General features: G+C 41.6%; 1 protein-coding gene across 2 annotated transcripts in view; it reads left to right on the forward strand.

Annotated features, from left to right (window-relative positions):
- The window catches only part of LOC137769842 (transducin-like enhancer protein 1), a 92,898-nt gene that overhangs the window by 36,305 nt on the left and 42,984 nt on the right, over window positions 1-13,609 (forward strand). For both annotated transcript variants that reach the window (XM_068551877.1, XM_068551879.1), the window contains exons 7-8: window positions 6,218-6,422; window positions 7,162-7,178. In XM_068551877.1, the coding sequence (XP_068407978.1) occupies window positions 6,218-6,422; window positions 7,162-7,178 (222 nt within the window). The remainder of the gene's footprint in view (window positions 1-6,217; window positions 6,423-7,161; window positions 7,179-13,609) is intronic.

Here is a 13,609-nt window from a genome sequence, read left to right on the forward strand (position 1 = left end):
ACCAAGTGGCTGTACCATTTTACATTCCCCCTAGCAGTGGATGAGAATTCCAGTTTCTCTGCTTCTTCTCCAACACTTGTCCATTGTCCATTGTTTTGATTCTAGCCCTCCTAGTGGGTGTGACGCGCTGTCTCTTTTGTGGTTTTGATTTGCATTTCTCTGATGGCTGATGATGCTGAGCATCTTTTCATCGAAACCTTATATGGTTTGTTTTTTTTTAAAACATCTTTATTGGAGTATAATTGCTTTACAATGGTGTGTTAGTTTCTGCTTTATAACAAAGTGAATCAGTTGTACATATACACATGTTCCCATATCTCTTCCCTCTTGCATCTCCCTCCCTCCCACCCTCCGAATTCCACCCCTCTAGGTGGTCACAAAGCACTGAGCTGATCTCCCTGTGCTATGCGGCTGCTTCCCACTAGCTATCTATTTTACGTTTGGTAGTGTATATATGTCCATGCCACTCTCTCACCCTGTCATATCTCACCCCTCCCCCTCCCCATATCCTCAAGTCCATTCTCTAGTAGGTCTGTGTCTTTATTCCCGTCTTGCCACTAGGTTCTGCATGATTTTAGAAGTGGATCTACCTAAGTAAACATGGCTTTTAAAAATCTTATTCTAGTTTAGGTCTTTTTAAGTCACAACGGAAACAGACACCCAGGGCAGGTAGGATGAGTAAGTCAGGGGGGTGATGCAGAATGAGTTGGCCTGTGCGGATTAGCTGAAATGCAGAAACAGTAAAGACGAGTTTAGATCCTTTTGAGAATTTTAGGCCTTCATCCTGGTGCCTGCCTACGTACAGGCCATCAGTGTTGCTTCTGCATCTCATTTTCTGTGTGCTCCTGCATCGAGATGGAGCCTCTCAGTGGATTTACGTATTTATTTATTTTATTGTCTTCAAGTGGCTTGCGAATTCTTGGCCCCAGCAAGCAGTTTCTGCCTGTTTATCACCCTTGCCCCCTTCACGCGAGAGGCCATCCACATGATGGGAGGTTTTCAGATAACTCCTGTAATAGTGTCCTTGATGTTTCTCCTGCCACATAGCTCTTCACCACTTTTCCCACTTGTTTATCATAGCATACCAATTTTCTTTTTCTGCACTCTCCCAAGATAAGAACTGAGTGTTTTAAAGAACAGAGAAATAGCAGAAAATCAAGGAAGAATGACTTGGAGAGAACTGTCAATAAATGCTACTTTTCACTTTTTTCTCCCCCTTTAAAAGTGTTTAAATACCAAGTGCTGTACATGCCACTTACTGTCACACTTTTAGCATTAAAGATGCTATTTTGGGGCATGGTTTCAGTTCTGGTTGGGTTCAGTTTGTGATCTGTGTGACATAGTTTTCCCAAAGGTTATAAAGTGGGTTAAATTTCAGAAATTCAGTGGTTGGTGATAAGGAACTTATTAGCATCTAGTTGGGATGAGAGGGACGTTGGCCTTCGTTTTTATTCTGGTGTCCTTTCCACTTGTATAGGCAGCTCTGGTGATAAACCCTGTGCTACACCTGTTTTAGAAACAAAAATGTAGAAACCACTGCACAGTTATATTAAGGCTCTGAATGTAAACAGCAAAGTCAATTTCATATAGCAACATAATTGACCCAGTCTGCACTGGGTGAAATGTGAATTAAAATTCTAAATGTGTGGCTGTTGTTTGACATGGATGAGGTTATTTTATTCCTTGCGGGTTTTCAGTATCACTGACTCAGTGTTTGGTGTTTGTTTTACTTGTCTCATTCCCAGCCTATTCAAATTGTTTGGGTTAAGAACAAGTACAGTTATCTCCTTATGCCCCAAACTAAACCTTTCCCTAATCACCTTTGAGGCACCAGAACAGTATGTAAAAGTTCCCATTGTAGGTCTTTTCCCAAATTGTTTTGTAAAATGTGAAGTTTCTGTTGGTTTGTTTTGTTTTGAATTGTTAATGGAGTCAGCATTAGGAAGCAGAGGCTCATTTTTTTTGAGCTGTGACAAGGTACTCGATGGGGAAGGGACAGTGAAAAGTGAATATTTTAAAGTACTTCTGGTTTTTAAGCAACAATTTGGCAAGTCCTTTGGCATATAAGAACATGGGTTCTAATGTAATGGGACAGGAGTCCAGCTTAGATTGAGACCAGAATTTCTCACCCTCAGCACTGTTGACATTTTGGGCTCATGAATTCTCTGTGCTGGGGGCTGCCCGGTGCATTGTAGGACGTTTAACAGCATCCCCAGCCTCTACCTACTAGATGCCAGCAACACTTCTACTCGTCTTTCCCTCCCAGTTGTGACAACCACAAATGTCTCTAGATGTTGCCAAATGTCCCTGGGGTGGGGAAAGTGGTGCTGAAATTGTTTAAGAGCTACCAGTCTAGATTGATACATATTACCCCAAACCACCATTGTTCATCAGAAATGCCTTTTCTGATAGCTTTGTAAACTGTGTTGCTTATGTGTTCTGTGATGTATAAATCTATAAGCATTAACTTAAAGAAAATGTTTACTAATGAGTGCAAGCTAATGAATGGGTAGAAGGTTGAATTTTCCCAGCCAGCCTTGCTGTCACGTTGAGAAACATTTTACAGTTTCCCCGATGATTTGGGTAGGTTTGGGTCTATGGAGGACTGATTCATGTAAATTCCCCTAATTGGCAGAGCCATTGGATTTTTTGATGTGTTGCTGGCTATATAGCAATGTCAGGATCTCTTTTCTCGTAGCATCTATTCTTAAGTAACATTCATGTTTCTTCCTTTTGCTGAAGGTGATGAGTACTAGTCTGTCCCAGGTAAGCCGTGTTGAGAAAAAAATGTTCTTTAGGACACGTGGGGCAAGTGGGCTGCCCTTTTGGAGTCAGTTGTTTCAATCTCCCAGATGTGGGCCCTCTATTCATTTCAATAAATTTTTATCTTAGAAATAACACTTATTACTTATTAAGCATCTTCTTCTGAGAGAAGCCAGAACTATCTCTGTTTCAGCTTGATTCTTCTTTATCAGCTTCCTTGGAAGAGAGCTAGAGCAAAAGATACTTTCCTTTTTCAGAGGTAGGGTATTGGAAAGTGGGGACTGGAGAGATGGCACTCGTGAGTCATAAATCTAAGAACAAATTCCCATCTGTCACTGCTGGTGAGGCTGCATCGTGAAGATGGTTGTATTTCCGGGTAAATGCCCAGTAGTGAATGTGGATTGTCTCTGGGTGTGCAGTATTGCATACACTCAAGAGTATCTCCTTACCTGGGAAGGGAGAAACGCGAGGTCCTCGGTGGAGAAAGAGATTGCCCTCTTCCTTCCCCTTGCGTGGGAACACTAGGTCTGCAGCTGATTCCTTGTGAACAGGACTGGGCTGCTGGGGTCACAGGAGAAATGCTGTCCTAGGGAATAAAAGCTTTGCCGTCATTGTTCTGGCTGTGAGCCCCACGGCAAGCCACTCTTTCATCTGTGAAATGGGAGCCATTGTGCCCGCCCACCCTTCCTCCCTCTGGTGTATTCCAAGCTGAGGCCAGATAAGGAAGCTGGAAATATTATCTAGGAGCACTGCATGCTAGGATAAAGAAGTAGAATGTGAGGCAGCGGTATCCACGTTTCTTGGGTCTACAGCATCTTCAATAGCTGTGATTCATCCTGTCGCTACCTACTTAGTACTCCTTTCATTTTGTGATAGGATTTATGCTTTTTTAAAAAAAAAGGAGGAAGAAGGAGCTTTCAAGATCGCCAAGCTAAGGATGGAAGAACCTAATTGCCTCTAATAATGGGCAGTGAGCTATCTCTTCAAGGGGCCTGGAAAGCTAGAGCAGGCTAGAGGTGGGACTTAGCCATGGCCAGTTAGGCTGTTGGATAGCCCTGTTGAGAGCTATTTGCCTAAAGGTTGAGTTTAACGTTGCAGGTCTGTTTCACAGCTGTGGCAAAGCCCCTTTATTTTATAAGCTTAGTCTTTCTTTTCAATAGTACATCAGAGAATGCTTTCCAGTTCATCTTTCCAAAAACCAACTTGGGCTTGGCAGAAAATCTGCTTCCTTCTAGCATATCCAAATAGCACCGGAGACTGCCTTTGCTCTCACGTAAAAAATCACACGTCTGGAGTTGTTTTTTGGTGTCTCCATTTGGGGGGGGGGAATTTTAGAGGGGGCCTGGGGGTGGGGTGCAGGGAAGGGTGATAGGGTTGGTATCCTCCACCCTATAGTTAAATTCCTTCCCCTCTGCTTAGCCTCTCTCATCTTCTTTAAGCAGCGCCGTGCTTAGTTGCCCCACTGCGCCCGCTTGTGTATACATCACTGCCTTTCCCCCCAAGAAGCCGGGCATTGCTTTTACTCTGAGTAATGATAGTAGTCGCTGGTAGGGCAGACCTGTTCCTCATCTTTCTCCGAGCACATTTCTTATGGCAGGTGTCTCTAGTTCCTAATTAAGCGCTAATGAGCACGCCTAGTGGACCGTGATGCTGCTGCCAGCTCCTTCAGTTTTATGTCCTGCTATTGCCAAGCTCTTAAAAGGTGACGGAGCAAGAATTAGTGTCTTTGGGATGACAGGAAGGTGATTTTATGCATAAAGAAGTTGTTATTATGATCTCAAATGGTGAATGAGTAGTTTCTAAATACTTTCCAAGAATACTATTAATGCTGCCTGCTCTGACCTCGCCCGTTTTCCAGTTTCCCTCGCATTAGAACTGTGCTCTCTTCGGAAGGAGTGGAGGTTTAAAGAGAAGGTTGGCTCCTAAAGATTTTTTTAAAAGGTACTAGGAGTGGTTGAAAATTTACTGTAAAATGACACTAGTTGCCGATTTCTGCCTTTTAGATGCTGCTTTCTCTTGCTCTTGAGTGCCGGAAGCATGTTTAGGATTCAGTCAAAGATCAGTGGTCAGGGGGAAAATTGCTGAAGATCTGGTGTGAAGATCTAATATATTCAGTACGTGCAAGGGTGTAATAAATAAAACGAGTAATTGAGTCCCAGGGAAGTGAGCACAAATCAGAATCTTAAGAATTTCCTAACATTACACCTTAGAAATTGAGCTTTAATCGTTTTTACTGTCTCATCAAAAACGAGTTTTATGTTGGACAGCTGAAGTGTGGCCAGATTTATGGTGCGAGGGCCATGGCTTGGATACTTTTTCATTTCCTGCAACATATCTTAAATATAATATATGAGAGCAGTGATACTCTAATGTGAACAGGTTTCTAGCTTCTGGAACGGGTTAAGTGATAGAGGCGAAGGCATTTGGGAATGAGGACTTGGTCATCGTGTTTGGAGTCCCACACAGCTGGTGGGAGTGCTTTCCTCAGCAAGGTTCTTGGCCTGAGTCTTGGTGTTTTCCTCTGTGACACGGGAGGGGGTTGGGTTTGGGGCATGGGGCTCAGGAGAAAGGAAGGGATAAACAAAGTTTTGTCTCTAAGGTTCCTTTCATTTGTCACATGCGTGGCTCCCTGAGGGCTCCCTCTGTATGTGGTGGTACCGTGACTAGAGCACAGCCATGAGGGTCCTTCCTACGTTGACTTCACTTCCCTGCCACCTGGTGGGAGAAACTCAATGCCTTGAGCCCTGGCCGTCTGTGAAATGGGAATATCGATACTTCCTCCATTCTGTGAGGGCTTGATGAGCTAAGGGCACACAAGTACATGAGAGATGCTAGTTCTTCCTGCTTTCTAAGTTCTGTTAACTAAAGATAATGTTTGGTTTTGTCTCATCCTAACATTGTGGTAAGTTAACGCAAGAATGCTGGGGTGCAATGGAGTCACCTAGTAGCTGGTGACTAGTTGAGAATATAGTTACTGTATTATAGGATGCATATCTGCTCCTCCCCTATTTTAACCTTTCTGAAGTCAGAATGAGTCTGAAATCTGTGGCATCTTAGATTCAGTGACGCACTGGATTTCATCCTTGGAGGCGCTTAGAGATGGAACTAACCACCGTGTGAGGGCTTACTAACTTATCCAGGTTTGCTAATAATCAATAGCTACACTTTCAGGGGTTGAGTTAGGCCAGAAAGTGACAGTGTCAATCTGAGGATTATGTTTTGGGAAGATTATATGATATCAGATAACTGAGCAGATGAAAGCTTTTGATGGACTGAAAGTGCTAACCACATTTTTTTCTCTCTTTCCTCCCTGTCTCTCTCCTTGCTCCCTTCCTCTGTGTGTGTGTGTGTGTCACGTCTGCTATCTCTCCGGTTGCCACCACCACCGCCACCACTGCCACCTCCTCCCTCTCTCTCCCTCCTCCTCTTCCTCTCTCACCACCACCACCAACAGCAGCAGCAGTTGCAAGCTCAGCATCTTTCTCACGGCCATGGACCTCCAGTGCCCCTCACCCCTCACCCTTCGGGACTTCAGCCTCCTGGAATCCCGCCCCTCGGCGGCAGTGCCGGCCTCCTGGCGCTGTCTAGTGCTCTGAGTGGCCAGTCTCACTTGGCAATTAAAGATGACAAGAAGCACCACGATGCAGAGCACCACAGAGGTGAGAGGCCGGGCAAGCCAGATTAGGACCTTGCCCTAACACTCTTACAGTGCTGCAAAGTTTGTGCACCGCTAAAGAAAGCCCCAACCCATTCAGAGAGCAAACAATGAGCTAAGAGGAACTGTCTGTCGCACAGCTTGGCCACTGAAACACAGTTCACCCTGGAGGTTTTCAGGGTTTAACGTGGGCATCTGTAGATTTCTCCATCTCTTTAGATGGCAGGCATCTTGACATCTTGGCAATTGCCTCATTAATGCCAGTGGCCTGTACCATATTATGGAAAACTGTTAACTGCTTAATTGGGTAATTTTCAAAGAAAGTAATGTTGTTAAATGGGGCGAAATAAGAAGTTAAATTTGAAAGTGAATGTGTTCAAATGAAAGGTTTGATAATTGCATCTGTTACTACTTAGTTTCATAGGCTTTAATTCTAGTATGCATTAAATATTGGGCAAAATTGCACTTGACTAATTTTTGAAAAAAAGTAATTTATTCTGTCAAGAAATTTTAAAAAAATAGGCTTTTGTGTATGGTTAAACTGTAAATCTTATGTTTACAAAATACTGTAATTTTCAGGAAATCACTGTATTAGGAATGTGCAATGACTTATATAAATAAAAGCCATTTTTAAAACTGTTTGGGGCTTGTGTTCTAATTATTCCCCCCTTTTTTTTATTTCTGTTCTTGCCTCTGTGTCTGAACGGGCATGTCTGTGCGTTTCTTGGTAACCTCGGGAGCAGACAGAGAACCGGGCACAGTAAGTACCCTGACGCCTGCTGCACATAAACGCGTTCTCCGCCCCCTGCAGTGCACCCTCAGCCGCCTTTCTTTAAACACAGGCACAGACACGTATATTCTACTCTCTCACAGCGACCTGTTGTTTTTCTTTTTCTTTCTTTTTTAAAAAAATATGACTGTTTCCCCCCACCCTTTGTCTTTTATATAAAACTTCCATCAGATGAGAGGGAGGCAAAGCTGTTTGCTGTGATTACTCACTTGAAAATACACTTTGATCCCTATGTGCCCCAGACCCATTTAAAAAATATGTTTATCATTGCACTTCGAGTCCAGGTTTACCTGTAGTTTAAGAGAGTATTCATTTTTATCTTAAGTCAGTTCTACAGGCAAGAGGTCACAATCCATATGTGAAATTAGTTAGTATTGTGTTATTTCTACCTAAACCATTCATTATCCTCTGCAAATGCATCTTAGTTGCTAGGTTTCCATATCTAGTTTTCTTTTCATAATTGTCCTTGGAGTGTGAACTTGAACTTAACTTTATTTTAGTCCAAAGAACTGAGTGTCTGAGTAAGCTCTCAAAACCAAGGAAATTCAGTGCACAGGGCTCTGTGCTTATCGAGTTCATTTTTTTTCGCCAGCCTAAATCTTACCCATTTTAAATAAAGCACGTTTGATCTGTACGCATATCTGCCGGTTACTTGTGGGGAGGCCTGTCTCTAAAATGCGTCTCTTACATGTTGTGGAACAAACAGAATGAGAAATTGGCCCCTTTTCAGCTCAGATAATCTCCAGTTTTTGCCCCCTTCCTTCCTTCCTTCCTTCTTTCTGAACATGGCAGTATTTTGATATCTTCAATCTAAATATTGTTAAAAAATGGGATACTGAACTTTTAAATCACTCTGATACTTTCTTGTGAGTTTGGGGGGAGGATATGTAAACTTTTTCAGTTTGAAAAGTTTAGGCACCCCTCCACACACACCTTCTGTGTAGAACAGTAGCTATTTTTAAAATTCTCTTTGGGACAGAGATTTGTTTACTTCATGTGTCAGGATGTATTGGGGGAATGGATAATGGTGAAAGGATGAGGTAGGTAGTTTTGAAATTATTGTCCTGTAAGTTTTCTTTGGAAAATGTTGGGAGGAGAAAAGAGGGGAGAAAAAAATTAGATCTAGGGAATAAAATTACCTACTCCGAAAGTATGGACCTAAGTAAACTGATTTATGGAGGTGACCTTTCTATTTTGCTGTTTCAGTGCCCCTGTAGATTGTCGTCTTTTCTGCCATGTTCATTCAATAGAGTATCAAATTAAAAACCCTAATCCTGGGCCAGAGAATAGAGATGGCAGAAGATGATGTTGGGAATGCCCACGTGCATTAGTCTGCTGCATGTTTTAATCTATTGAATTTATTCTAGGTTTGAGACTTTATTTTTATTTCAACTTTATATTATCAGTACTACTGTTCCACGTTAAGTCACGGTATATTTATTGAATGCTTACTATATGTAAGGTAATATAGGAAATATATCTGTAGTGAGGGATGTGTAGGGATATGTAGGTACATGTATCACAAGCCCTTTCTCAAAGAACCAAGGAAAAGCAACAAAAATACTAGAAGATACAAGGCTGCAGAAAGTTTTAGCAAGAGTTCTAGACAGTTGTGGAAGGGATACCATGGTGTATGCCTCTCTGAAATGCCAGTGGCAGGAAAGAGTAGAATTTGCACACTTAAGCTCGTAGAGGCATTTTTCTATAACTCGGTGTGACTGTGTTTCCGAGTATGTCTAATAATCTGTGTGTAATTTTGGCTGGAAGATGTAATCAAGAACTTGATTGGGGAAGTGAGAGTAAGGTGGACGAAGGTTAATGAGTTGTACCCTTAATGAAGTACTAAATCGTTCTTGAATTTCAGGCAGCTGTGGATTGTTTTCAAGTCTAGTTAGTTTAGTTAGTAAGTCCGTGTTGAGTTAGCAATCTGAACTTTTAAGTCCAAATGTGGTAGATACATTGCATAAACCAGTCTATAAAATAATATAAAATACATGGTTACTTAATGTGTTATTTGCATGTCTCCTTTTTCACACCAAATTTTTGTCAAGTCTTAATAATTTCAAAGAGTATTTCCAGAATAAGTATATATGCTGAGTTTCCTGTGTGATTATTACAGAAAACTCATGGTAATGATAATATAAAATGGAGAAACTACACTAATTTTTAATCTAAAAATTTAATTCAGTCTGTAGAGAGGAAGTAAATTGTTCACTATCCATATAAGTGGGATTTTGCTGCAGTTACATAAAATTAGCTCTCTTCAAACTTTGTGTAAAATTAAATATGAGACTCAGTGGGTAATGAGATGATGTGTACTATTAGCTCCTAAAATATTATAGTACTTATCTGTTTAATAAAGTGGTTTGAATTATGAAGTTGAATTTTACTTGGCAGATAAAGTCAATTCATTGCTCTGTACTGCTGTTTTGTTTGTCCCCTCATTGAGGGGTTAAGAGCAGTGGCTATAGGGCAGCGATTTTCAAACCTCATGGTCTCAATCTTTTACCCTTAAAGTAACTGATGACCCCAGAGAACTATTGTTTATGTGTGTCATATATTTTGAAAATTTTCTGGGTTAGAAATAAAACAGATTTTAAAATCACTTAAACAGATAAAGAGCTACTTGTGTTAACATAAATAACATTTTTAATGAAAAATAACTATTTTCCAAAATTAAAAATTGGAGTGGGAAGAGTGGTTTTGTTTTTTTTTTTGCACATTTGCAAATGTCTTTAATGCCTGGCCTAAAAGAGGGCAGTTGAATTCTCCTCAGCTTCTGCGTTCTCTTTGTTGCCATACATTGTTTCGGTTTAAGTATTGGAAGAAATCTGCCCACAGAGAGACACCCTCAGGGTCCTTGGACCAAACTCTGAGAACGTCTGCCATAAAGAAGACCAGGGAGTTCTAAAAAATTCTAGGCTGGCATATAGTCTTATTTTTTTTCCTGCTCTTCTTGCTATGTTGAACAAACATATTTTTTATATCAAGTGCAAAAATCAGGGACTTATGTCAGAGGACATGTGAGTGTGTGTGGATTGTTATCTGTGAGTCTAAAACTGGTTCATACATAGTTTATTTTTAGTGACAGATTATTCCATTTGCTGGTTTAAGGTTTTATGGTAGGAAAACAAATGAACCTTAGTGTAACCTGTTTAATGTAAAACCCAGGAAATAAAGGTGCTAAGAACAGAGAGAAAATACGGACACTATTTTTAAGTTTCTTGTTTCTGAAAGGGATGAATGCTAAAGCTAGTAACTTTTGAGAGGTGTATTTTGCTGTTTGGCTGTTTTCTAGTTCGCAAACCTTTTTTTTTTTTTTTTTTTTTTTTTAACATAAGCCTATTTACCAGAGTGCTACTACTGAGCAAAAAAATGACCTAACAAAAGCCTTTATTTCTTCAGGAGTAATAAAAACTTTAGATATCCCAATTAATTTAAAGATGAATTGCACTAAATTTTGGCTGAAGGGAATGTCCTTTAAATACGTCTACTTGAAAGACCTGGAGTTAGAGAATTGACAAGGAGTTGTATGGCTTTTAAGAAAAATGATAGAATGGATGTTTAAATACTCATTCATTTAACGTATTTATTGACCACTTACTATGTGCCAGGCACTGGCCGAGGCACTGCGTATACTTGCTGTCATTTTGCAGTGATATCTTTTAATGTCAAAGTCAAATTATGTGTTGAACGAAAAGCACTGAAATAATCTAACTCGTGTGATCGTTATTTGGAACATTTGGAAGAGGGAGGAGACTTGAGGGGGCTGTGTGGGAGAGACTCAGAACAGGGACAATCTGTAGACTTAAGGCGGGTTCCTAGTGGACTTCAGAAGGTCCTGGGACCCCTCTAAAATTGTATGCAGAGTGGGTCAGGGCTCTTACATAATGCTGAGGAGCGATCATAACATTCATTAAATTCTCCAAAGGGGTTCCTGGCCCAGAAAAGTCTAAGCACTTTTCATCTACTTCAGAGTTCAGATTGGTGCGTCACCATCATTTTCTCAATAAGACACCAAGAGTAAGGAGGTTGGGTGTCTTTGGTCATATAGTTAATTAACAGAGGTGGAGATTTAGATCATGTCTTTCTGAGGGACCCTGTTCCCACTCCTATAACATTTCTAAAATTATGTTCACATTTAGAACTTATTTAAAAGTAGTTATGACAGCCATCATTTTATTTAATGTAAGGGGGTGTCTTTATCTTTTTCTTCTCTAGCTGTTGTACTTCACTAGTTTATTGGCAGAGGTAGGACCAGATCCTAGTTACGGACCACCCATCACTTCACTTTTTTCTAAGACAACACTCAGCAATATAGAGAGCAAGGAGGAAATAAGGTGTAAGGCTTGCTTTGGGGAATACTTCACTCTTGGCCTGCTTCTGAAATTTTATTTTTTTTGAATGTCACAGCGTCTCCCAGTGGCTCTTTAGGACCGCGGCACTGTGGGTGTGGGGGGAAAGGGGACAATGATAGAAAGAACATGGGTTTTGGACAAAGGCAGACCCCAGTGGAATTCTGGCTGCACAGGCAAGATTTCTCATGCTTCTATGAAGTGGTGATGGTGGCTCTCTGCAGGGTGAGGGTTTAGGGACCACAAATGGGAAGTTGTCAGACACACCGTAGCAAGCCTTTCGGAAAGTCCTCCCTGGCTCTACCTGCAGGATAGCCAGACAACTGTAAATGCGTCGTTAGTCACTGTCAGTGTAGTTACTTGTGGTTTCCTTTTTAAAAAATGTGTGAGGCTGTTGTGGAGATGAGGGCTCACATGACCGGTGGCTATTCCTAATGATTCTTAGTGTGTCGGCATCACAAAACCCATCCCAGCCTCTTAGGAACTTGATCAGTCTCATGATGCTCGAATTCATCAAAGGTAAACAGGGACCAGGAGGAGGTGTTCTCGCCTAAATGTTGTTGACCTGACTTATGTCAAGGAATTGCCTGGAGATAAAGGGTAAAACTGAAATGAATCACCTGAAATCTCAATATTAAGGCACAGTGGAAAACACTAAGTTTTCTTAAGCGGTTGCCTCAGTAGATTTTTCTTTTGGCAGAATTTAAAACCCTGTGCTTAAAAAAATAGATCTTCTGGGAAAACCAGCATCACTTGCCACGAGAAGGGTGACCCCCTGAAGGAAGGAAAGCACTGGCAGCTTCTTGCTTGTCGGGGGTGGCGTGTTCCTGGGCCAGGTGGGGTGTCGGCCCGCTGTGGGGCCGGAGCTTGCCAGGCGGACGTCAGGACCTGTGCGTGACCAGAGAATGTTCAGGTCTTACCTCCCTGAGATCTCAGTGAGGATAGGGCATCTTTAAACAAACAGAAAGCAGGTAGAGGCTATTTTCTCCCTCCACAAACTTTTTTAGGCTTCATTTTGTGTTCTGTAATTAGAAACCTTAATGCCCACCCTTTGGAGCAGATTTTGTAAACTGTTATTTTCCTTTTGGCCTGATCGTCATTTTCAGTATTCCCTCTAGGACCCAGTAAGCGATAAACTTTGTGTCTCGGTCTTTCTGATGAGGAGAGATGGGTTAAGTGCCGTCAGATATCCAGATACCACAGTCAAGTCCTGACCCAGTGCTTTCTAGTTTCAGGACCTTTTCTTGCAGTAGAAGCATCTCATCAGGGGCTGGAGAAGGAAGAGCACTTCGAAAACATGCTTCTAGAAAAGGTTTGAAATACAAATTTGATTTTTGCTGTGACCACGGTCCTGATTAGGGGAATGAAGGTGTTACGAGGTCATTTAAAGATTATTTTTAAACAGTTATATTTGTTGTGAGCTCCAGAGTTTTTATTGGTTTTATTTTGTTTTACCTGGAGAAGGAGGGTGGAAGGGCAAGCCGTGGATGTAGCGAGTGATGCCGAAGGCGTTTTGTGGTGTAGTACTTCTTCCAGCCCAGATACTCACTGGGTGTGTATGTCTGTGGCTCCGTTTTATCCTGAGTCGCCCATCTGCGTCCGACAGTGCCAAGTTCTTAGATCGAGGTGCAAGAACACCCTGTTTTTTTTGTTTTTTTCACATATTTTGCCTTTAAACAATATGAAAAATAGACATGCACCCTTTAGGCCTGCTTCACAGCCAGTCTTCCAAGATGTGATTTCTACATTTCCACCTGTCTCCACTTGCTTCCACTCTTCACTGTTGACAAGTGGGGATCCATTAATTTTATAGGTTAAAAATGCATTTGTCACACAGAATACGTGAATGACCAACTGGACTGCGGCACGAAGTACCACACAGGGTGATGGCTTAATTGGTACCAGGTGTGGATGAGAAGGCACACAGATGTGATGGGGTGCGTTGTCACCTAATTGTTTTAATGTTCACCGAGAAGGTAATTGTCAGTGTAGAGTGTGCTAGCAAATTAGGTTCCCACTGCCTTAGTGTAACTGAGGATAAATGAG

Source organism: Eschrichtius robustus, chromosome 10 (genome assembly GCF_028021215.1).
Source record: "Eschrichtius robustus isolate mEscRob2 chromosome 10, mEscRob2.pri, whole genome shotgun sequence".
Classification (NCBI taxonomy): Eukaryota; Metazoa; Chordata; class Mammalia; order Artiodactyla; family Eschrichtiidae; genus Eschrichtius; species Eschrichtius robustus.